The 25,901-nt window shown below is 41.1% G+C and overlaps 1 protein-coding gene across 3 annotated transcripts in view; it reads left to right on the forward strand.

Moving 5' to 3' along the window:
- The first annotated feature begins 2,406 nt into the window (after positions 1-2,406).
- The window catches only part of bptf (bromodomain PHD finger transcription factor), a 29,116-nt gene continuing 5,621 nt past the window's right edge, over positions 2,407-25,901 (forward strand). For 2 of the 3 annotated variants that reach the window (XM_060893328.1, XM_060893330.1), the window contains exons 1-23: positions 2,407-3,108; positions 4,622-5,447; positions 6,838-7,058; positions 10,766-10,933; positions 11,072-11,212; positions 13,280-13,465; positions 14,044-14,189; positions 14,377-14,714; positions 15,088-15,219; positions 15,556-15,685; positions 15,942-16,077; positions 16,902-17,147; positions 17,298-19,116; positions 19,273-19,397; positions 19,511-19,639; positions 20,325-20,475; positions 20,668-20,788; positions 21,080-21,317; positions 22,405-22,541; positions 22,793-22,907; positions 23,031-23,245; positions 23,792-24,086; positions 24,189-25,858. In XM_060893328.1, coding sequence (XP_060749311.1) covers positions 2,646-3,108; positions 4,622-5,447; positions 6,838-7,058; positions 10,766-10,933; positions 11,072-11,212; positions 13,280-13,465; positions 14,044-14,189; positions 14,377-14,714; positions 15,088-15,219; positions 15,556-15,685; positions 15,942-16,077; positions 16,902-17,147; positions 17,298-19,116; positions 19,273-19,397; positions 19,511-19,639; positions 20,325-20,475; positions 20,668-20,788; positions 21,080-21,317; positions 22,405-22,541; positions 22,793-22,907; positions 23,031-23,245; positions 23,792-24,086; positions 24,189-25,858 — 8,148 coding nt within the window. In that variant the 5' untranslated portion in view covers positions 2,407-2,645. The remainder of the gene's footprint in view (positions 3,109-4,621; positions 5,448-6,837; positions 7,059-10,765; positions 10,934-11,071; positions 11,213-13,279; positions 13,466-14,043; positions 14,190-14,376; positions 14,715-15,087; positions 15,220-15,555; positions 15,686-15,941; positions 16,078-16,901; positions 17,148-17,297; positions 19,117-19,272; positions 19,398-19,510; positions 19,640-20,324; positions 20,476-20,667; positions 20,789-21,079; positions 21,318-22,404; positions 22,542-22,792; positions 22,908-23,030; positions 23,246-23,791; positions 24,087-24,188; positions 25,859-25,901) is intronic. The other variant, XM_060893329.1, reaches the window with a different exon arrangement.

Genomic DNA, 25,901 nt, shown 5'->3' on the forward strand with positions numbered 1-25,901 from the left:
CAGCTGCCATTTAAGTACTGAGCGCCAACAGATGTTACTACTTTTGGATTTGAATGTTTCGGCAGGAGTGGGAGCAGCTTCAGCACTGGCGACCTCTTCATCAGACTCATCAGATGTGTCTGTGTCTTCTGGTTGATACGCTACATCGACTTCCTCCTCAGAAACCTGCTCATCCATATCGCTATGCTGTTCTTTGTCCTCATCCTCATTTTCAGCAAATATATTATCCAGAGCTTAGCTTGTTGTAAATCTTCTCATTTTTGCATGCTGCAAACTGGAGATGTGTACTCACCCGATCTAAACTGAATTAGTCTTATGCATTCCATATGGCCATGTCCTTCTTTGTGTATTTGTTTTGTTTGTTTAAGCAAGGTGACAATCAGACAAAGAGAAAAGCCCCTAACTAAAGCTCATGGGTTGGGTGAGGAGCTGGGTGTCAGTGGGCTGTTGGCTGACAGCGTTAGAGAGCTGACAGTGTGTTTATGATTTCAGTTTTGGCACTAATTATTGTTTTATAATCTTATATTAGAACTGGGTCAAAACCAACCCTAACAACACAAATGTCATCATTTTCACCAGAGAATTTTATAATTTTAGTGAAATTGATTTTTTTTGGTTTAAATAGAAGTTCCTGGCAAAGTCAAAAAGCCTTGATTTAATAAACAAATTTATGTGTTACTTTTATTTTTTAACACAAGAGGAAGGTTATTATTAAGTGATTATGTTTTAAAATAATATAGCACAAGTATGTCTAACACACAGCTGCATTTGGTCTCAGAATGTTGCATGATATGTTATATATGTACACTGATGGCTGGTAACTCCTCTCCTGCTTAAGTCCACTATAAACTCCTTTGTCTTGCTAACATGCAGTAAGACATTGTTCTATTAGTACCAGTTCTCCAGGCTTTTTCTCTCATCAACAGTGTTGTCAGCAAACTTAACAATGGTGGTGGAGTTGCTAGTAACCACACAGATGTAAGTGTAGAATAATTACAGCATGGGGCTTTAGACACTACCCTGGGACAGCTCCAGCACTGGCGTTAAGACATGCCTGCCCATCTGTACTGCTTGTAGTCTGTCTGTCATGAGGTCCCAGCATCTCCAAGTCGGAGCTTAGCATGAAGGAGTTTGTGGGTTTAAACTGAACTGTAGTCAACAAACAACATTTTGACATAATTCCACTTTATGCGGTCCAGTGGTTTGGGGCTGTGTAGAAGGTCCATATTGACATGATTGCTCCACAAATTCCTACTGATTTTTCAGTTGTCTGTCTTTGCTATGAATTTTTCATTCTACCACAGACCACATAAGGCTGAAAGGAGTAGAACCCGACGTGGTCTTCCCCATTGTAGCTCATCTGGCATGTTGACCATCTCATCTTTTCTGCTCACTATAGTTCTATAGTGATTATCTGAGTTGCTGTAGCCCTACTGTCAGCTTCAAACAGTGTGGACATTCTCCATTGGACTTTCTCATAACAAAGGTGTTTCTGTCCACAGAACTGCTGCTCAATGGACCTTATTTATTTTATTTGAGTAAGTTCTTGAGCCTGTTGTGTGTGAAGATCCCAAGAGATTAGCAGTTTCAGAAACCAACCTATCTGACACCAACAATCATGCTACAGTCTAATTCACCGAGAGCACATTTTTTTGTCAGTGGAACCAAAAATTCTGTTGGTTGATGTGATCTTTACCCTAATCTTCCCCTAGATGTACAGGCGTTCCCAACAATGTGCTCAGTAAGTGTATAATAAACATACAGGTGGCTAGAATTAATACACTGTTCTTAAATTCTTTCTGCTTGTTTAAATTATTCGACTGAGTTGGTGTATCTGATGTAACCATTGAATAGATATACCTTTGTTACTGGAATAGATATAATGGCCATTTTGTATTGTTTCCTTGAAGAATTAGAAAGTTTTATAAGGTATATTAAGTTGCTGTATACATTTCATATATGAATTAAGGACCAAATGCCCTTATTCCAAAAGTGATATAAAAAATTATGATTTTCTGGTGTGGTGTATATTGAACAACAACAACAACAACAATAACAATAACAATAATAATCATTTTTATTATTACTATTATTATTTTTTTATTATTGTTATTATTATTATTATTATTATTATTATTATTATTATTATTATTATCATTATCATTATCATAAACCTTCAAAAGATACATGAAAATGATCTTTATAATAAAGAGACCTAGAGTCCTGTCTTTATTTCTTCAAAGAAGTAAGAAGATACAGCGATAAAGAAGTAAATTAAGAGTGAAATTGCACAAACGTGACAAAGCTATGAGATGCTCAGTAAAGTTATTGTATCAGTCACTGTGTAAGAGCGATGAATGTAGTGAGCGCTCATGGGGTCACGTGACCTGGGCTCGCGGCCCGCTGTGTTTGGAGTACGCGGAGAGAGAGAGAGGAAGCAACATGGCGACTGCGAGCGACCCGAAGCGGGACGCCGGCCATTCGCTTTGAGCTTTCTCGCGTTAACCGTGTCTGTGGCGTCGGTGAACTACTGCATCCGTGTTTCTGCGAGTTCAGCTTTCCGTCGGTGCCTGAAAATTCGTGTTTTCTGCACTTCCGGTGCGCGCTAGGACTGAAAAAGAAAAGAATAGGTTTTTCTATGTGTAATGAGGGGGAGAAGAGGCAGGCCGCCCAAAACCCTGCTGATGCAGGAGCCTTCTCCAGGGCCGGTGCGCGGTCTCAGACCACGGAAAGGATTAAAGGCGAAGGGAAGAGGTGGCAGCGACGACGAATTTGTGACACCCAAGCGGGGAAACCCTCATTCATCGCGCGGCAAGAGGAAAGCTGGATCCTCGGCATCGCGGGGTAGAGGCAGGGGTAGAGGAGCTGGACGAGGCAGGGGGAGACGGAGCTCCGCTAGCGCTGTGGTTTACGACGACCACGAGAGCGAGGAAGAGGAGGATGCGGTGAGTTTAGCCTCGGAGGAAGATGACTACATGGAAGAAGAGCCTCTCACGGAGGAAGAAGATGAGGTCATCGACAACGAGTCGGACTACCTCGAGCTGCCCGAGGAGGAGGAGGAGGACGATGCCAGCTACTGCACCGAGAGCAGCCACGGCAGCACTCCAGGTATCACTGTAGCTAATGAGCTAAACAACTATCCCAAGTTCACTCACTCACTCACGTCCTGATCACAATCCTGCAGAAGGCAAAATTCCAACCTCATCTTTTTATTCACCTTTATTTTTTTAATTCATATTCAATCTTATAAAGTGTTCACCAGGTCGCTCAAAATGGAGTAGCTACGTGCTAAGTAAAGGCAGGCCTAACTTTTAGCACAGTGTCTTAAGGCTGGCTATCCGAGTCGTGTACGTGTGTTTATTTTTGTCCAGCGGCTCAGAGAACAGATGTTTGATTATTACAGTATTATTCATTCACTCGTCATTCATAACATCGACATTAATACACAATACAACCGAAAGGAGAGCGGCGCTAGCTTGTTGTGTTAGCTGAGTAAACTTAGCATATTTCAGCCCAATGCTTGGCGTTAGCACGAATGCTAACAATCAACTTAAGCCTAAATAAGATGGAATTTATTTTATGAACCAGCCAAATAATTCACATAATATTAACGCTTTTTTTGGTTTGTTTTATTGCATCAGTTTTGTCGGGGTTCAGCTTTAAAGTTTGTATTTTGTTTATAATGATTTTAGCTGAAGTTAGATAGAAACCTGATTATGTGAAATATTAAAATTGCGTTCTTGTTAGCCGACCGGTTTGCTAGCTGTGTCTGTGTTCCAGTAAGGTTTAAAACACACAATTACCTGTTTTACCTTCTGCTTTCACAACGTTTAACGGGTTTTGACCGAGTAAACATTTTCATATTCACGAGTCTTTAAGCGAACAGGCACCAGTGTAGCTAAACCTGGCTGTTCTTCATTAGCCAAGTTGCTAACAAGCTAGTCAGGCTAATGACAGGATCCCATGTGTTGGATTGTTTTGAAAACGAGCGCCAGTAGCGCTTCACCTCACACATGGAGGGAGTTTCACATCGAGGGACTGCCGATATCTCCCTGACATGACCAACGTTATAGATGAAAGTCAATGTAGATATTTATCTGTAAAAATGTTTGCATGTAGTTTTTTTTTCTTCTTTCTTACTGTGCTCATATGATGTACTTTTCTAACTATTGTGGCCATTTGTTGTCTTGTATTCATATAATAAGGTTTATTTACATTTAAACGCTCAGGAACCGTTATATACAGGTTAGACTTTTTTTCCCTGCACTTCAGGAGCTCTGACACGTTATATATTAGTATATAAGTGTAATGCATCAGCTTCTCCAAGTCATATTTGTCAGCTTTCTAATACACTGTTATGAATCACTGCTGCAGGAACAAAAAAAACCCTCCAAACGAAAGTGATTTTTCTCTTTAATTCGTTTTTTCCTCCCTCATATATTTTGCTTCTTACACTGTGGTTTTGGTGAACTTCAGACACATTTGGCTGTGATTGTAAATGAATAAGTTTAACGAAATCCGATCTTGACTTGAGTTTAATGACCAGATTTACTGTAACATAGATACATGCTTCAAAATCTAGAGGATTGTCTTTACTACTTTTGTGCTTGTTCTTTACTAGGCCGGAGGAGACGACGTGCCCGTCGGCCACCATCTCCTGTCTTAGAACAGAAAGAGATCCCTCCCCTGGAGCTGCCCAAGTCCTCAGAGGACCTGCTCATCCCTCCCGAGCAGCTGCTGAACGCCTCAGCCGTGTACGAGGTGCTGCGCTCTTTCAGCACAGTGTTACGCCTCTCGCCCTTTCGCTTTGAGGACTTCTGCGCAGCGCTGGCAGGCCAGGAGCAGTGCGCACTTCTGGCTGAGACGCACATAGCGTTGTTGAAGGCTATCTTGCGTGAGGAGGACTCCTCCAACACCACATTTGGGCCAGCTGACCTCAAGGACAGCGTCAACTCTACACTGTACTTTGTGGACGGCATGACGTGGCCTGAGGTGGTGCGAGCGTACTGCGAGAGTGAACCCGAATATGGTGGTGCTGCACTTGGACACCTGGAGGTTGACGAGTACCCCTATGGCCCGCTGGAAAGCAAGGTGAAGGTGCTGCAGTTTCTTGTGGACCGCTTTCTCACCACTAATATGGCCCGTGAAGAGCTGATGAGCGAAGGAGCAGTGCAGTATGATGACCACTGCCGTGCCTGCCATCGTCTCGGTGACCTCCTCTGCTGTGAAACATGCTCCGCTGTCTACCATCTGGAGTGTGTGCGGCCACCTCTGGAGGCTGTGCCTGAGGATGAGTGGCAGTGTGAGATATGTGTAGCACATCGAGTGCCCGGGGTCAGCGACTGCATCACTGAGGCTCAGAGGAGCCGCCCGTACCTGCGGCAGGAACCCATCGGCTATGACCGGCACCAACGGAAGTACTGGTTCCTCAATCGCAGAGTTATTGTGTGAGTTATATATCTCTTATAATTTGAATTGTCTTACATAATTTGCAGCATTCCATATCTTTGAATAGAACAACAATAACTCACTAGCAAGTCGCATGCACATCCAGGTGTGTTGGATTATGTTTTGGCAGTGATTTTTAGTAAAAGGTAGCTGTACTGAAGCTCTTTGAACATATTCAGCCAATCTTTTCATGCAGGTCTAGGCTACAATCAGGAAACCCTCTTTATTGTATTATTTCTTACACTCTTTTTTTATTTATCATAAATTGTTATCTTAAAAACTGTTGAAACTTAAAAAGTTTTAGCTACCTCAGTTCAATCAGCACAGAACTCTTGTCTAGATATCAGTGGAACCTTAGACAGCTGGTTTTATACTGTCTTCTGAACGGAAGAGAGTTCACCGCATGCAGAGCGGTTTGGAAGATAAGACACTTTAGCACGTTTTTATTAGTTTTATGATTCTGAGCTAAACACAGATGAATCTATTATTTAATGTATTTTTATTTAGTTTAGCCAGGGAGATGTGTTTTGTCTGAAAAAATTAGAATCATGTGCTGAAGTAGTTGCTATCAGTGAGCTGTCTTCTGGAGCATCTTGCACATAGGTGGATGTGTAAACACCATTCTACATCAGATGAGATTTAAACTGAAACCATTAATCTGTACAGTATCGCAATATCAATAATTCTCATGTATCCATCTTGTTTTAAACAGGAAGAAAATTCATATTTCTAAATATCTTGGTCAGCTTTGTCTAAAATGGCTTTAGGATACATTGTACAGTGTATTGTTTAGGTTGTGTGTTTCCCAAAAGCTTTGACATGCTCATTTCAGTTGCACTGTTTGGTTTTGAATTTTGTACCAGCATCTGTTTATCTGCTCTTTGGGATAAACAGTGAAATTACCCGGACACGTTGATTGTTTATCTTTTCTTCTTCTTTCTTCTTTTTTTTTATTTATTTATTTATTTATTTATTTTTTTAAGTGACTATTTTTTCTGTTTTGAAAACGCATAACAAATTTCCTCTCCGAATTGTGCAAGATATATACAGACATTTTAATTACAGTGCTGCTTTAATGGCAGAGTATTTTTTTTGTTCAAAAGCCTTCTAATTAAAGTAGGCATGGAAAAGAAGCTTTTTGTGAGTTATGTGGTGTTTTTTGGGGGGGCTTTAAAAGTCTTTTATCTGTAGAGGATACTTTAGATCATCTTTTTGTTGGATACAAGAACATGCAGAAATATTGAGTCATGATATTTAAGGAATGGTCTTTAGGATCCAGTGGCACATCAAAATCATTTTTAGAATCACATCATTTTCTGTTCACATGTAATTTCCTGATCTGATCTAAATTGCACAGATTAACCGAAGCTCTGTCTGTTTCTGTATCAGGGAGGAAGATGGTGATGAGGAAGGGAAGAGGATCTGGTACTACAGCACTAAAGTGCAGCTGAGTGAGCTGATCAAGATTGTGGATAAGGAGTTCTGGGAGAATGACCTCTGTGCTATGTTGGAGGAGCTGAAAGAGGAGATCCACTTGCACATGGACATTACTGAGGACCTCACCAACAAGGCTCGTGGCAACAACAAGGCCTACCTCACTGTCATCAACGGTAAGCAACAGGAACATCAGCAGTGTAAGGAACGACATGCTTGCTAGTTATTCTTTATGATTTCAAGAACACACGTAATATATGAATGTTTAATCCTGTAATTTTATAGTACTGTGGGATTTTGACAGGTTTTGTCTATGGCCATTAAACGATTTCGTTCTGTACATTTAGCGAGCCATGTAAGTAAGAAATAAAACATGACAGGGAAATTAATCTCAGCATGTCCTCAAGTGTTTTGTTCCTTTTATACTACCAAAGACTTCATTTTTATTCCTTAATAAACATAATGGCATACTTTTTAATGGCATACTTTTTCATACATAAATTTCTAGTTACCTTTGGAGTGGAATGTTTATGGGCCGCTTTAGATTCTGATGTAATTTAAAGCATCGCAAGCTATTAGAAGTCATTATAATAAGGGGTTGTATCTTTCCTGTGCTCTGGGTTTTTCTTTATGTGGAATGTTCAGATATTTTTCAAATGTCTAAAACCTGAAATTTCAATTTTGGCCTCCACTGAAAAAAAAACTTTCTGAAAAACCCTCTAAGGTAGAGAGGTTTTAAAACACTTGTTACACTCAGCACATGGGAACTGCGTCTGTTAAAACCCTGACATCAATCTTGACTGTCGTTTCTCCGCATCTTCAGGCCACACAAAATCCTTGTTTGTCATTTTCCATTTTGGAGCTTTTAGTCAGCTTTATGCTTTGACCAGGATAAAGCAGTTACTGAAGATGAATTAATGAATGCTTTTGACTGTCCTGATGTTTTTTCCTTATTTCCTTCAGCCTGTTTCTCAAAAAAATTAGTTTTTTCTTGAACTGAATAAATGGCTGGTGCGCTCATGTGAGCGGATTCAGAAATGTTTCTATGTTGAACGAGAGAGATCTTTCCAAAAAATTCTGTTCGTACTGACTGGATTTTTTTCACCCAGAAAGGGAAAACTATTCGTATAGGTGTGAACATCTCATTGGAAGCAGCACTGCGTTTCCACCAATTAGAAGTAGTACGTAAAACTAAATTTGCTCTTGCTCAGGGGACTTGTTTTGTTGTGCGTTTGATGTTGCACACAAGTGTTTCCTTACAAACCTCCAGAAGCACCTTCTCACTGTAGAGGCACCGAAGTGGCAGGGTGAGCTGAGAAGTGTTTAAGGTTAGAAATACACCAGAGATGCCTTTTGACAGCATACGGTGTGTGTGTTTGTGTGTGGTTTTGTGAGAAGCCAACACTGATGTGCTTGTTAAGGACATGGTGCCAGCCTACAGACCGGCATTTTCTTTTAGTCACTGGTGACCAATGTAAGAAGTAACAAGAGCACTCTAGTGCACGTGAGCTCTGTGTTATTTCACATCTGTCTTTTACCTATAGAGGACCTAGTGGTAACATGAACCCAAATATATATGGCATATAGAGGTGCAGACTGTAGGAGAGATTTGTTTGACAGTGCCTTGTGTGGCGTCTGCTCTTGGCATGAACAGAAACTGGTAGTGAAACGAAGAAGGGTTAAAAAAAAAATATTTACTTAGCAAGCTCGTGCACATGCAGGCAGGAATTACTGATTTTTATCTTTGACTTAACGTCTTGCAAATTGACACCAGAACAAAATTATTTAGCCAAAATGTTTCTGGAAATAAAGGGGGAAAATATGTTGTTAGCAAAGGCATTTCTTAAATCTTTTGATGGAATTCTTTAAATATAATGACATGCAAGACAAACATAGCTAGTATAAATAAATAAAAGTTATTTGTTCGAACAATGATCCCTTTTTTAATGTTTCACCTTATTATGATGCAGCTCAGGTTTTTTATTAGGTCGAAGCTTTATACGGAATATAACGTCTCGGCGTTGCTCCAGTTCGCACTTGAGAGATTGACTTCTTTGGTGTCTTGTGTCAGCTTGTCACATTAGAAGCCCGAAGTTTCAGTTTACTGCATACCTGTTAGTTTTGTCTTTATATTCTTTAGAGGATGACCAAGAGTCCAGCAGCACTGAACAGATACGTCAAGGATAGATTCAGACTTCTGCTGCTGTTTCATAGAGCGTCGAAGTATCTAGACTATTTGTCAGTTCATTCTGTTTTAGTGTGTGTATTTACTAACGATAAGCCATACGTTAGATGCCAGAAGAAATCTGTAGTGAAATATGTTTCTTTTGGTTGTGCCAATTTCAAATAGGCAACTGTTACCAAGTGTTAAAGCACGGAGCATGTGGCTGCATCGCCAGCAGATTTTTGGCCACGTCGCTGTCAAGTAATCTTCACTGTCAAGTTTGTTTATTTATTTATTTATTGTTCTCTGGCTTGTAAGTTTGTAATAATACCCAACAGTGGAACCTTTTATAAATCCTTATAAATTTGTAAATTGATGATACCACACATGCCACTGTACCATTGGGGTATATTATCCCACAGCTATTTATAGTCACGGAGGCTTGGAAGCAGCCTGTTGTGTGTAGGAGGGAAACTCCTCCTGTAGAGGTCGGCTGAGAGATGCTACATCAGAAAAAAGGATGCTGTTAATCATAATTTTGTAAGCTTCTCCAGCTTGTATGGTATCTGCAACCTAAATAATAGCTCGCACCTTTTTGCTTTCTGTAAAACACATTAGGCTGTTCAGTAGGTTTTACTAACACAGACAGAGAGGTTATTCGGTGCTGTTATTTTGCTTGAGCAAAGATTGGTGTTCAGTCTGGAAGAAAGGAGAAGCATCTGGTGCTGTAGTAAAGGATTGCTGGTTGATCAGTTGTGCGTGTTTTAATAGAACTTCATAATCCAGTAGTGCTTAAAAGTCTACTAATCAGCTTGTGTCTAAGGCTAAATGAAGATCCTCAATTCAGTGCACACAGCTTGTTTTGGTTTATTTCCTGCAGTTGGGCTGATTCACATCATATTCCTTTTATGCTGAATGCACACTACATGATCTTAACGCTGATTTCCTGACTAAGACTAATTAGGAGCTTTGCCTCTGTGTGTGTTGTGAGATATTTGACAATTTTTTTTTCTATATAAAATTACTAAAATATATTTTCTTGTGTTTCTTGGGAACATCCTACCCAAATCTAAGGTTCTAAGGAACAGCAAGAAATAACCCCTGACAAAATAATTTCTGGTAGTGCCTTGAACACTCTGTAATCACTCCTTAGTGCTTGTGTCTTTCCAGCCAGTCCCTTTCCAGGTGAAAGTTTGTGTCATCTTTTGTTGTCTAGGTGTATGAGTGCTCCTTTTTTGTGCCCACAGAACGTAAAGTTGAGTCCTACGTACAGTATTTCTAAGGCTTTGAAGGCTGTGTAGTGTCCTACAGGCATTAGGGATTGCTTGGATCCACGTGTTTTGCTTTCTCATCTTTATTTCTGTGTTCGTACCTGCCTAAATGAACTGCAGCGATTCGGATGTTAAATCAGTTTAGTCCTTGGTGAGGTTGCATAACAAAATATGATTAAAAACAAACGAAAGCTGTAGTCTAGACATTTGTGAGAAATCTGTTGATGTGTACATTCAGGATGTCCGTACACTGGCCTGTTTAGACAGGTGCCTGTCTCATTCATGTGCTTATATATCTGCACACAAGAAAAACAAAAGATCTTTTTAGCTTTTTTTTTACTAGACTTGCAACAAAGCCTTGTTCCTTTTAGCAAAGCTGCAGTATAGCATGCTTTGTCCAGAGCAACAGGCATCCCAATAAAAATTTGTGGGTTTTTCCCCCCTTCAGATGAGATCCTGGAAAAGCAGAAGGCTCGTCAGTCAGAACCCAATGAGGAAAAGGGGAAAGCTGAGGGATTCGAAGGTGATATCCCAGTCTCGTCTATTACTGAACTGTCCTCTTCACGACCGGACTCTGAAGACGGGAATTCTGCCTGTGACAAGCTTGCGGCTGATGGTAAGACCAGTGTGTCCGTGTGATACTCATGGGGCAGCACCTCACCTCTAGCTTAACAGTGAGATGAAATGGATCCTGCCTGATTTGGTCTGTAAGGTGAGCTGGAATGGATATTTGTGTGTTGTGCCTGTTCCATAGCCCCAGCTCCTCCTGCTGGTGAAGAGAGTAACAGTGTGTGTGAGCGCCCTCAGGCTGACTCTTCTGGGCCGTCTAAAACCGACCCTCCATCTACATCCACTGCAGAAGACCCTGGTGAAGGGGCACAGAGGGAATGGGCAGGTATAGAAGCGGAGTCATTTTGATTCATCGCTGATTGTGCTTTTATGAGATTGGATCATCCTGACGCTCCACTGTTGAGACATTGCTACATGTTGTTTCCAGCTTCTCGTCAGAATTAAGCATTTGGTTTGCTGCAATGTTTATTCTGCCTTTGTTTAATCCACCCTCATTCTTGCTTATACTCAGCTTAATCAAAATCAGTGCTCAGTTTCGTTTTCTCATAAAATCGATTTGCATGCTTTTCTGATGCAGTTTGTGTTTGCTCCTTGTCTCACAAAGTCCACGAGACAGTAAAAAGCATCTGTTTTTGGCCTGCATCTTGATCTGCTTCTTGCTTGCATAACTCCAAATCTCTACTTCATTTATTCAGTACAATCAGTATGGCTGCATGCATTGCTTAAGCCTCATGGCATGGGATTTGGCACTCTTTGGACCGTTTTTAGGGCCAAGGCTAGCATCACTGTTGCACTAACTCTATTTCAGCCAGGCTGAGAGCTGAGTCCACCGGTGCTGGGTGTGTGTGTGTGTGTGTAGCCTTTTTTGATGCAGTAGAGAATCAGCTCCTTCCAGCTACCTCTGCTTGACAATAGTGCTATAGAGAAGCACTGGCCTGGTGCCATCTTTGCTGTGAGCTTTAACAGAGATTTGCTGGCATGCTTTCCTCCCTACAAGTGCATAACTTGGGATGTGCTCGTGTGTTTGGTGTAGATTGTGTTAGTTTTTTTAATGCATCACTGAAGCCTCATTGTAATGTGTGCTTGCATTCTCTCATTCGTGCTTCCTATTGATTCAAGAAAATGTTTGGTCTTGTTATGACCGTGCATATATATATATATATATATATATATATATATATATATATATATATATATATATATATATATATATATATATATATATATATATATTAATTATGAATGTTGCTGTGTTCAGAATCAACCAATTACAGTCAAACTCATGTTAAATACTAATTAGTACATACCTTCTATCAACTAATGTGATTGATTAAAAACATTCTTCTTGGTAACACCTGAGTGGAAAAGCACACAAAGAGCATACAATGTAGTACAGGAACTTATTGTTGAAAAATATGAATTAGGAGATGGTTACAAAAAAAAAGACACTGAATATACCATGGAAGACTGTAAAGACAATAATCAACAAATGTAGAAAAATATGGCAGTCAAATTCCTAAGAACAGGAAAGCCCTCGAGAATTGATAAGACAACCAAGAGAAAACTGTTCAGGGAGCTGCCAAGAGGCCATCAGCAATATTAAAAGAATGTCTGTATCAATTTGACAAGTACTGGTTGCTCTTAACATGTGACGGCAATCTCACAAATTCTTCATATGTCTGGGCTTCAAGGGAGGGTGGCAATACAATAGCTTTTTTAACCATAAATAAATAAATACACCCAAGCCAGGCTAAAGTTTGCAAAAAATGCACCCAAGTTCCCAAAACCATGTCTAATAATGTTACAGTTTGATGAAACCAAAGCTGACTGTTTTGCACATAAAAACACAGCACATCTTTTAAAAGAACACTATCAGTACATTGAAGCACCGAGGTGGCAGCATCATGCTTTAAGGCTGCTTTTCTTGAACTGAAGGTGGCTTTAATCAGGGTGGAGAGAATAATGACTTTGATCATGATCAACATAAATGACTTTTACAGAAAATAATTAAATGCTGTGATCAAATCTAAAGGTGCTTCAATTAAGTATTTAGTTTAGTGGTGTGCTCACTTATTGTACCTTTTTATTCTTATTCTTTTTGCTTTAATATATACCCTGCAGAATAAATAGCTTCCACAATAAAGCTGAAAAAGGATCTTACAGGATTTATATTGACTACCTTTTGTTATAAAAGCTTGCAATTATAATTGGGGTGTGTATACTTTTTTATATCCACTGTGTGTGTATATGTATATGTATTGAACTGTTTTACATTTAAGTTAACATCTAACATCTCTTGCATCTAAAAAAAATAAAATTGGTTGTACTCTTCCAAAGCAAAGATCCGATTATGAATGAGAAACAGGAATGTGTTCTGTTTTGTGTGCGGCAGAAAAAAGCTCCGAGTCAGGTTTCGGAGGCAGTGGAGAACCCGTCCTGGAAAGCGAGCCACCGCAGGTTGCGGATGAGAACAGCTGCAGCAGTCACTTCTCTATTTCTGACTGCTTGAGGGCTCCTGAGGAGCCTGACCTCATAGACCGCTCCTCTCAATCCTCCATTAACAGCCAGGATGATGCTGGTACATGAAGCAAGATACATAACACGTCATATACCTACTACATAAATCATGGACCAGAAATCCTGATTTCAATCAGTTGTTTTTCTCTTCATCAGAAAGCAAGCTAAATATTTTATTCAGCTATTTGAAGTACATATTAATTAACCCAATATAAAAAATGATGCTTGTGAAAGTATAATTTATCTGAATTAGCTGTGTTTGGAGTAGTCTCATTTCACTGTTTGGCTATGTATGTATTTATTTATTTATTTTTGCAATTCATGGTGTTTTAAAATCACTGTTTGGCTTTTCAAATGAAAAGTCAAAATTATTTAAAGATCCGGTAACTCACCAGTGTTGATCAAATTGTAATGGGACAGGTCCCTAAGCCAGATAATTTATTGTGGATTCCTTTGAATTCCTTTGTGTGCTTTCATTTTTAAATGCTATGAGGGATTTCCATCCAGTCCAGTGGCCTTCATTCTCTTTACTAGAGAAATGTTTTCATGTCAACAAAAGGGCAAAGTTCTTTCTGATTTGACATCAGTTACAGTAATATTCAGTGTTTTACCACCATTTGACTAGTGTGTATGTGGCAGGTGAGGGTAAAGGAAATGGTGATGGAAAGACAGGTTCAGCAACACGCATGGTGACACGTCTGCGAAACCCGGACAGCAAATTAAGCCAGCGCAAGGTCATGCAGGACAAAGATGCCAGCTCACAGGACAGCAAAGCACTTAAAGAGGTAAAATCAAGTGTTTTTTGTTTGTTAGTTTGTTTTTTGGCCCAGAGAATGAACATTACTTTTATAGATCTATCAAGATCCAAAGAGACGTGTCTAAAATCTCTTGACATTTAAGATACTGCATTTTAGGGAATATCACAACGTTCTTCTACATATAAATGATCAGATTCTGTGTTTCTTTCATTAGACTCCTCTGCTGTCAAGCTTGGTCAGAAAAGACCTAGGCCTAAAGACCAGCTCTAGCAGCGGTTACTTCAAGCTTGGCCAAGAGGGCAAATTCCGCGTCTACCATAACCAGTACAGCACAAATGCTCTGGCACTTAATAAACACCAGCACCGTGAGGACCACGACAAACGAAGGCACCTCTCGCATAAGTTCTGTATGACACCCGCCGGCGAGTTCAAGTGGAATGGCTCAGTGCACGGCTCCAAAATGCTGACCATATCCACACTGAGGCTTACTATCATCCAGCTGGAGAACAATATCCCTGCACCGTTCCTGCATCCCAACTGGGCATCACACAGGTAGCACAGCTAGACATGTCCTCTCCAAAAAAGATAGTATATTTGAGTCATGTGTTGATCGTTCCCAGTGTTGCGTCCACAAACATTTCTGCATGTGATTAGCATGTCTATATTGTATCTAAAACTAGATGAGCTGTTATTGAAGCAAACATAAAACTGACCACATACATTTTATTCAGTCTAAACGGAACCGGTTCAGGATTTTATTTTATTGTTCTTAGTGTAACTATCATTATTATTAATTACTTACAATCACATGTGGGTGACACTAACAGTCACTGGTAATGTATGTAATGGGAGCACAGTTCTAGACAGATTCTCTGCAGCTTCACATTCATATCTTCTGTTTTTACATTGCATTCTTTTGCTGCAGGTCCAACTGGATTAAGGCGGTCCAGATGTGCAGCAAAGCGAGAGAATTTGCCTTGGCTTTGGCTATTCTGGAGTGTGCAATCAAACCAGTGGTCATGCTCCCGATATGGAAGGATTCTCTAGGTCACACAAGGTGAGTAAGCAGATTCATTTTATCTTCGAAACACAGATTAAATCAAAATAAGCTTATATGCTCTAAATCTTGAGATCTACTAATATGCTGTACTGAATGAATTTTCTAGTGGATGTTTGTAATTTCCTGAAATGTAATTTCTTTATTGATGAACACTCAATGCTTTGTAGTCCTGTGTTAATAATGTCTATTTCAGCATTTTTTTTTTTTGCCCCAGACTTTGCACTGATGCAATGTTTAAGGTCAGACATTGCTGTTTAAGCAATTTGCAGAGTCACCTTTGCTCTTTCCATTCCTGGTATCATTTTGTCCCTTCCCTTTTTCATCCTTTCTTAGGCTCCATCGAATGACCGCTATGGAGCGGGAGGAGAAGGAGAAGGTGAAAAAGAAAGAGAAAAAGCTGGAGGATGAAGAGACGATGCAGCAGGCGACGTGGGTGAAATACACATTTCCCATTAAGCATCAGGTAATTTTCACTGTGGTATGACTACATTGTGTAATATAAGAAAACTTATTGCCATGTTCCAAAAAAAGGACACCATGTGTGGTTTACATTTTACATTTGTGCATGCAATTTATTTATTTCATAATTAATTCACTTAGATTCACTAATTTGTTTTTTTTTTTTTTCTTTCTTCAAAACCAGCATTCTGTTCAAGCCTGTTTTTGTTACAGTAAAATGAAAAATCGTTTTCTTAATGTCCTTTATGATTTTGCACTAGGTGTGGAAACAGAAGGGAGAGGAGTACAGAGTGACTGGTTATGGTGGCTGGAGCTGGGTCAGTAAAACCCACGTCCCACGTTTTGTCCCTAGATTACCTGGAAACACAAATGTCAACTATCGAAAAGCACTTGAAGGTATGCATGGTGTGTCCATCTATTTACACTTCACTATCACACATTCATGTGCCTATAGCACTGTGTATATTTTTCATTTTGTAGGATTCTAGTACTACAGAGTCTCACACTACTTGCGGGAAAAGTACTGTACTGTGCACCTCCTCCTTTTGTGCTGTTTACTTGCACACTTTCACCACCTTAATAGCACATGCACAACTGATTGTGTGCATTATTTAATCAGCATTAGGCCAGTGCATAACAATGTGGATACAGGTCAAGTGAATGTTCATATTAAGCATCACAATGTACAGTGTGTGATCTCATTTAATATGACCGTATCGTGGTTGGTGTCAGGTAAGTTTGAGTATGGTTCGAGAATTTCTATTGTTTTTATGTTTGGTTGTCAGGAATTGAACTTGATGTGGTCTTCTGTGAGTGTACCCCATGTTCCTCAGAGTCTGACATTTGTGTACACTTTTAAACATTTAATGAAGCTGTGATTCCACATAATTGGCTTGGATTGGGTAATTTCATGAATAACAGTGGACAGACAGTGTATATCAAATTTTATGTTTTGCTTATATCACATATTAGTAATTTACCTGAGGTTCTTACCAAGAATTTGCATATCCAGTTGTCCAATTGCCTGCAAATGATCAGGACTTTCACTGTACAGTTTTAACATGCATGTGTTTATATATTCTGATATCTGTAGGTTGGAGAAACATTTTAGTAAAGGCATATAGTGCTTAGGCTGAATTTAATTTGTCTTCTACTTAATTGAACTTACTTTGTCCTTTCCCTCTATTTTTATTGAACTGCTTTTCTTGTTTGTTTTTTAGCAGCTAATAGTGGCAAGGAAAGTCAGACATCCTGCCCAGAAAATTGCCAAAACCCAGTCCCCGAAACCCCAAAGGAACACTCATCTGAAAAGGAGCAAACACTCACAAAGAAGGATGAACAAAAGGGAGAAAAGATGGAGGTAGATGAGAAGACTGAGGCTGAGAGTGATGAGCTTAGCAAAATTGAAGCTTCTGAAAAGATGGACACAAGCACCGCTGACGTCACTAGCCCCAGTGAAGAAAAAGGTATTGATATGGAGACATTTCCAGTGTGTCAATTTAAGCTTTTCAGTCTATTGTTTTGTGTGTTTGTTGTAGAGGAATATATAGAAATAATATATTTTGTAACATATCACTCTTGCTAATATTCACTCTGCATTTTTCTCATGTTTGCAGTTAATATTAAAAACACACCCTCACCTTTGAAGAATGATCAGTGTGTGAAAGGGGAATCTGTAGAATGTGAAGAGTCCAAAGTATGTGCAGCAATTCAGTCTCGGGTGTCATTTGAAGATGATGTTGTTAATGTCAGCCAGGGATTTATACTTCGCACAGCTTACAAAAAGAAGGGTAAAGGATCAAAGCTCGATGGTCTTTTGGAGCGGCGGGTTAAGCAGTTTGCTTTGGAGGAGCGACAGAGGCCGGAAAAGCTCAAGCAAGTTGCTGACTCAAAACCCACCAATGAAAATGGGACAAAGGATCAGGAGAAGACCAGTCTGTCTCTGAACCAAGAGCTTAAAACTGAAGGATCATCTTTCAAAGCTACTAAAACTGTTCTGTCTGACCAGGCAATAAACCCATTGGTGAAGGAAAAAGACCCTGTAGTACAAAAGCTTGACTTTGACCAAGATGAGAAGGTGCCACATAGTTCTTCAGAACAGACTGAAAATCTTGATGTCAGACAGGGATCCAATATAAAGACTGAAGCGGCTGCATCTCTTGCAGGAAAAGAGCACAAAACAGGGAATGGCACGTTAATAACTAATGCAGAGCTTAATGGAGGTTCTCGGAAAGATCTGGAAGGCAGCCTTAACTCAAACAGCAAAATGGCATGCCTGATATTTGATGCTACAGAGAAGAAGGATACAACTGAAAACAGTTCTTCCATGGAAAAGAATGGCTTAAGTAAAGAAACAAACTTGCCAGTGCATGTCAATGGCAGAGATGGTTCAGTGGACTCTCCGCCCACAGATTTGCCCAATAATATCAACTCAAAAGAAATAAAGCAGGGAGAAGAAGAGGAGACAAAAACACTTCCCTCCAAGGATCCCATAAAATCACTAATGAATGGTGACCTGACTCAAGTCAGCCAGAACAACAAAGCTCAGCCTATTGAGGAGACCGCTGTGGACAAGTCAAACTTGGAGTACCTGCCCTCTCAGAAGGTTGCTAGAATGGATTGTAACACTGAGGGCAAAGCTGATTATGCTATAGGTTCTTCTCCCTCCCAGCTCTCCCCAGCAGAAACTATAAAGTCAGATGGACTTAGTAGAAGTACCAGGGTATCACCAATGGAGACGGAAGAGGCCAAGTTGAAAACTCTCAGCCCGTCACCCATTCTGTCAACGGAGGAGTCCAGCCTAAGTAGTGATGTTGCTGAGAACAGCACTAACAGTAGTAGTGGGGTCAAGAACACAATAACCCAAGTCACCACTATAACCACTTCTACCACTACAGTGGCGACCGAATCACTCACTGTTGAGACACCCGGCTTGCCTGATGGTACCACTAACAGTAAACATTCTTCAGCATTGACATCTGAGTCAAAAGTGGAATCCATGATTTCCGTCTCTACTCTTTCCACTACAAGTACCACCACAGTAACCAAAGTGACAAACCCAAGCCATGGAGCAAAAGTTACAGAGCAGAGCAGGACCATTGTCACAGCAATGTTTACAGATGCTAAATCAGCACATTCAAGTACCTCTGTGACTTCAGTCACCCTGAGTAAGGAGTACTCCACCAGAGACAGAGTGCGGCTATTGAAGTTCTCCCGCTGCAAGAAGACCCGGTCTGGTACGGCTCTGCCTTCATATCGCAAGTTTGTAACAAAGAGCAGCAAGAAGAGCATTTTTGTGCTCCCCAATGATGACCTAAAGAAGCTTGCGAGGCGAGCAGGTATCCGTGAGGTGCCTATTTTTAATTACAACGCCAAGCCAGCATTAGATGTCTGGCCATATCCATCCCCAAGGCCCACTTTTGGAATCACATGGAGGTTTGTATCTATAAATGAGAATTTTTGAAACTCAGCTTAGAGTTAAAGAATTATTTTTATACTATTGGATCACATGTTCCAAACCCTGGTGTAACCTGTGTACTATGCAAGTGTGAAAATGCGTTTCTTAATAGAGCCCCATTTCTCTTTTTACAGGTATCGGCTTCAGACAGTAAAGTCTTTGGCTGGGGTGAGTCTGATGTTACGCCTGCTCTGGGCATGCCTCAGGTGGGATGATATGTCAGTGAAGCCCTCTCCTGCCGTTGGAACCACACGCACAGGTTCATTCACCAATAATAAATATTAACATTTTAAAATGGTAAAAAAAAATCAACATTTATGATAACCACAGAAAAATTAAAATGTACTTGGTTACTATTTTCTTCATCAACAGAAACATCTGACACTGAGATAACAACAACTGAGATTATTAAGCGAAGAGACGTAGGACCTTATGGTATCCGCTCAGAGTATTGCATCAGGAAAATTATTTGCCCCCTGGGTGTGCCTGAGACTCCTAAAGGTAATGCAGACTCTGAGTAAAATATAAGAACAAGCTTAGGCCATCCTTAAAAATATTCTTGTTTGCCGTAACCCGACCGACCCTGTCAATTTAGGACCAACTCAAATTTTTTATTTTTATTTTTTTTGCTTTAAGTCCGACCGTCTTGCCGTTTGTAATTTTGCATTAAGACCGACCATTTTTTTTACTCTTCAAACTACTAATACAAAAGCAATAAAATATTAAGGGATTCGGGCACCATAATACATCTAAAAAATTAATTAAAACAGCTCGACACCGCTTTAACTTGGCACGAAGTTCTGGAAAAACTGTGCCCAGCATCAAATTAAGGTTTGCAATGATGCGCCCGAAGGCACGTGGTTGAAGACCCAGTCAGTGACGTCACGATATCCTAATTTGTTTAAAGTCATACCTACGTAATCTCCATCACCAAAATTGTACTTTTTTTTTTTACATTGAAACTTAAAAATATAAAAAATATATAGACCTACCTATTTTTTTTTTTTATTTTAAACCATTATTGCAAACCAAAATATTTTTAAGGATGGCCTTACTGTCAGTTATTTTTTATTTTATCTGTTCTCAATGTTTCACCTGCAATGTTTCAACTGCAAGTGATGATTTGATCTGTTTATCTTGTAGTGAACACCTCATATAAACAGCTTCTTTTTCTCCTTCAATTCAGAAACCCCCACACCCCAAAGAAAGGGTCTGCGCTCAAGTGCTCTGCGACCAAAGAAACCAGAGCCCTCTAAGCAGACGGGGCCAGTTGTGATTGAGAAATGGGTGCCAGAGGAGGACCTGGAACTTTGGGAGATTCGAGCCTTTACCGAAAGGTGATGCTGTCTTTCAGTTCTCTGAGAAGCTCCGCTGATGCATCTGTGGAATGTATCTGTAATACAGTTACAGATGTATTGGATTGTTTTTGTTTGTTTGTTTGTTTGTTTAATTAATAATGTGTCACTAAATTTTTTTTTTTTTTTTTTTTTTTACATTTCTGGTTACTTGTCACTCTAATTTCTCTACAGGGTTGAGAGGGAAAAGGCACAATCAGCAGACCCAACTAAGGTTAGTGTACAGAAGACCGCTGAGGAGGTCAAGGCTCAGTTGGAAGCGCAACTAAAGCAGCAGAGATTGGCAGCCCAGCAGGTGGGAAATTGGTTATAATTACTTCAAATTGTAAAAAAAAAAAAAAAAAAATTGTGAAAAAAAATTTGGTTTCACTTGTCTTCAGTTGGACTCTGCTACTTTAAAATGCTTTTAAAATTGTATCTAATTCATTTATATGAAACTCATTTAAAATTCAATAGAATCAAAGCCATGTCAGACCTGTTTTTGCATGTTTAGGTATTATGTATTGTATAATATTTGTACATTATGTAATGTATAGTTACTTCTGATAGAAAATTGACAGTAACTGACAGAATAATCACTTTGCAGAAACGTTTGGAGCAGCAGAAAACTGGAGGAACCACAACACTATCCAACATAAGCAGCACACCTACCAGCACTGCATCATCCACACAGAAGGTGGTGGTAGGTTCTCTGAGCAGTCCAGTCACCCCTGGGACAAAAGTGGTGCTTGCCACCAAGTTAGGTGCTCCAGTGCAATTTCAGCAGGGCAAGAACTTCCAGCAGTCCTTTGCCTCCTGGGTCAAGCAGGGCCAAAACAATGCAGGTCAGTGGTTTTGATGTGTTTGTTTATTTATTAAGCTTTTCCATTGATGGTTGTCTGAACATTGATGTCTTGATCCATCAGGTCACACCAGCATTTGTATTTTGCTGCACTTTGACTTTTCAGTATACAGAGTGTTCATATTTGCTTTATATTTCTGCTTCTCTGTTTTGTTTTGTAGTCAAATGCATGGATGCTTTCAAAGCTGTTTGAATTGGTAGAATGCATATGTTCTAAATCAGTGGTGCCCACTTATCCAGTAACAATACATTTGGACAATAAGCTAAAATAATTACAAATGAAAATGCTAAAATATCATTGTATCTGCCTGAAATAAACTTTAGAGTTTATAACGAGTTGTGATAGATATTGTGTTATATTAATTGGGTTGGATGGTTGTGGGCACCACTGCCACACACCGATTTTGCTGTGGCTGTTTTATGGAGGTGACCATTGGCCATGTGTCTTGCAGCCTCCACTACTTCCGTTACCACAGTGGCAGCGAGTAGCGTCAGCACGTCTGGGCAAACGTTCCAGATCGCTGCTGCGTCAGGCTTGATGACTGGCAATGTCATTACCGCCAAACTGCCTCTGCCGGCCAACAGCAAGATAGTCACTGTGAATGTGCCAACTACGCAAGGAGGTAGGGCAGGCCTCTGCCCATACTGGCATGCTTTCTTTAATTAGGCCTGCCCGCACGCAAACACGGCCACGTTAGCAGCTCCTGTCAACCAAAGGATGATGCAGCAGGGTGTCAGGGTCATCGTTTTTAAGCATTAGTTTTTCCTAGGATCTCTTTCGCAAAAGCACTGCATGGTATTGTCATAGACTGGAACAATTAGCAAGACTTTCTGTAGTAGATATGAATTTGAACCTTGTCTTGTAGGACCTTTTCCTGTTTGTTTCAATCTGTCTGTAGGGTTGTCATTTTGTTAAGACTTCAAACTCAAGATTGTAACTGCTTGAATACTCTTATGAAGATAGAAACTATTGACTAATTGTTGATTGCCAGGTTTTTATGAATTTTGAAAAGGGAAAGATGATGCCTTGTTTTCACACTGTCAACCATATTTATTTGGGTGTTGTCCAGGTGTTGTCCAGGTGCAGCAGAAGGTTCTTGGCATCATTCCATCCAGTACAGCAGCCACACCGCAGTCATTCTCCTCATTCCAACCCCGTTCGGGCAGCATCAACATCCGACCCAACACCAGCACCTCCACACAGCAAGTATGCTTTACTGTATGCAGTCCTTGGATGTGTTGCTAAACCTCACTGTATTAAGAATCTATTACTGATGATGAAATACTGATGGCCAAACTAAGAACTGTGCTTTTCATTTTCAAATTTCATTTATTATTTTTTTTATTTATTTAATTTATTAATTTAATTTAATGTAATTTATTTTAATTAAATTTTAATTAAATTTAATTTATTAATTTATATTTTATTTATTCATTTATTTATTTTTTTCCTTGTAGTCTACCACTGCTGGAACTCCTGTCCGGCCTGGGATGACGGTGGTTCGTTCACCCCTCCAACAGACTACAACTTTGGGCAAGACCATCATTCGAGCACCTCTAATAGTTCAACAAGGTATTCTTCTTTGTCAAATTTGCCTGCATGCTACAACCAACAAGTTGCATGTCCTATTGGTATTGAAAGCCCTATGTGTTGCTGTTGTCCTGTTTTTGCTAGTTTTTTCTAATTGTCTCTCAGGCCAAGGTCAGCAGGTGGTTACTCAAATCATCCGAGGAACACCTGTATCAAAGGCTGTGAGCAGCAATACCCCAGGGCAGGTGGTGGGTTCTTCTTCTCTACCCTCTACCCCTGGGCAGCCCCAGACTCCACATGCTCCCAGCACCGCCCGACCACAGCAAGGCCAAGTTAAACTCACCCTGGCTCAGCTAACACAGCTCACGCAAGGAGCTCAGGTTTGTACATATTTGTGTGCTTGTACTTGTTTTTCTTCCTACAGGGTGATGTCTAAGGGTGACAATCCCACACTTGAGGCAACACTAAAAATCAGGTGTTTTGAATACAGTTTTAGAGAGTAGGTATCAATCAATCAATCACACACACACACACACACACACACACACACCCATTCAAGCCTTGTCCTTTGACAGCTTTTTGGTCTTGCCCATGGTGGTGGAGAAGTTTTAATGGAGGAGATTGATCCTGTGTCAGGTGTCTTTTATACACAACGAGTTGAGATTAGGAGTACTTTTCTATAGGTACAGGACTAATTTCTGTGCCTCATGGGCAAATTAATGGTCTGTGGGGGTCAGAATTCTTGCTTGTTGCTAGGGGATCAAATACTTATTTCACTCGATCGAATACATATTAATTTATAACCTTTTGTTAATGTTTTTTGTTCTAAATAATTTGAAATAATTCTTCAAATAATTAGAGTGCCCAGTGTACCATTGTTATTTCTTTGTGAATTAATTCGTGCCTTTTTGTACTTCTACATGAAGGGTGGGAATCCAGGTTTGACTGTGGTGATCCAGGGTCAGGGGCAGACTACAGGGCAGCTGCAGGTCATCCCTCAGGGTGTGACTGTGATCCCAGGTCCTGGTCAGCAGCTCATGCAGGCAGCTATGCCAAATGGCCAGGTCCAGCGCTTCCTCTTCACTCCTATGCCTCCAGCACCAGCTGCACCAGCTACTCCAGCTCCTACTGTATCCACATCAAGCACCTCAGCTACTCCCGCGAGTAGCAACATACCCACCACCACCACCACCGTGGACCCTACTACATCAGCAAGGCCAGGTAAGACTTTCGATACATCTGTTGAAGTAATTTCTATTTATATTAAAGGCTCTGAGCAAAAAAGATCAATAGTGTGTGTGTTTGTGTCTGATTCTTCTCCAGCAATACAACCTGCAGCTCAGGTCTCGCCCATCATTCAACCCTCTATCCTTCCCTCGTCTCCACCCGCTCTTTCTAAATCCCAACCTATGCTACACCCAGCCACCTCATCCCAAACACCAACATCATCTGCTCCAGTTCCTAATCTGCAAACTACATTTTCTACACAGGCCCTGCTTCAACCACAATCCCAAATCCAAAACCAAACACAATCACAACCCCAAAGCCATTCCCAAGCCCTACAACATCAAACCCAGTCACAAGCCAAAACCCAACCACAGCTTCAAAACCAGCTACAGCAAAAAATCCAAATCCATTCCCAACCCCAGATTCAAACCCAGTTGCAGCACCAAGTTTCAACACAACCCCAAATCCAGTCTCAACAGCAGCTCCAGCCTCAAGCTCAACTGCAGGCAAACGTTCAACCACTGCAGCAAATTCAGACTCAGCAGCAGACTCAGGCCCAGTTGCAGCTTCAGCCTCAGCAGCAACTCCAACTTCAGCCTCAACAACAACTCCAGTCCCAGGCACAGCTTCAGCCTCAACAGCAGCCCCAACCCCAGGCACAGCTTCAGCCTCAACAGCAGCCCCAACCCCAGGCACAGCTTCAGCCTCAACTGCAACCCCAACCCCAGGCACAGCTTCAGCCTCAACAGCAGCCCCAACCCCAGGCAGAACTTCAGCAGTCCCAACCCCAGGCACAGCTTCAGCCTCAACTGGAGCCCCAACCCCAGACACAACTTCAGCCTCAACAGCAGTCCCAACCCCAGGCAGAACTTCAGCCTCAACAGCAGTCCCAACCCCAGACACAACTTCCAACTCAACAGCAGACCCAACTCCAGGCACAACTTCAGCTTCAACAGCAAAACCAACCCCAGCAGCAACTTCAATCCCAACTCCATCTTCAGCCTCAACAGCAATCCCAGCTCCAAATCCAGCCTCAACAACAATCCCAACTTCAGCCTCAACAGCAACCCCAAGCACAGCCACAGCTTCAGTCCCAACAGAAACCCCCTCTCCAGCTGCAGCAACAACTTCAACCCCAACAGCAACTTCAGCTTCATTCTCAGCAACTTCAGCCTCAACAGCAACCCCAACATCAGACTCAACAGCCTCAACTCCTCCCTCAACAACCTTCTCATGTCCCGTCACAGCCACAACAGCAGCCCCAACCTCAAGCTCATTTGCCTGCTCAAACCCCAGTCCCGCCCACTTCCCCCTTATCTGTGTCTCATGTAACCCAAGTGACTTCCCCCCCAACACAGGTAGCCTCTATTGCTGTAGCTCCACAGGTAACCCAGACCACAGTAACTCAGGTTCGGCCTCAGATCCAGCTCCCTGCCCAGCTTCTTAGTGTTCCAGGGATCCAGCAGCAAGTCCTGTCCCATATCCAGAACCAAGTAGCAGCACAGCTCCAGGCCCAGGCCCAACATGGTACCCTTCCCCAGCAGATCAAACTGCAGCTGCCTATCCAGATCCAGCAGCAGGGTGGAGGTCAGGTGCAGACACATCAGATCCAGAATGTGGTGACTATTCAGACCGCCAGCGTCCAGGAGCAGCTCCAGCGCATCCAGCAGCTCCGAGATCAGCAGCAGCAGAAGAAGAAGCAGCAAGAGGCGAAGAGGGAGCAGGCTCAACAGGCTGCCAGCCAGAGCGAGCTGCTGCAGAAGCAGGTGCAGAATTAATAGATGCTCTTAACCAAAGTGATCTCTAACC

This window comes from Tachysurus vachellii, chromosome 18 (assembly GCF_030014155.1).
Source record: "Tachysurus vachellii isolate PV-2020 chromosome 18, HZAU_Pvac_v1, whole genome shotgun sequence".
NCBI lineage: Eukaryota > Metazoa > Chordata > Actinopteri > Siluriformes > Bagridae > Tachysurus > Tachysurus vachellii.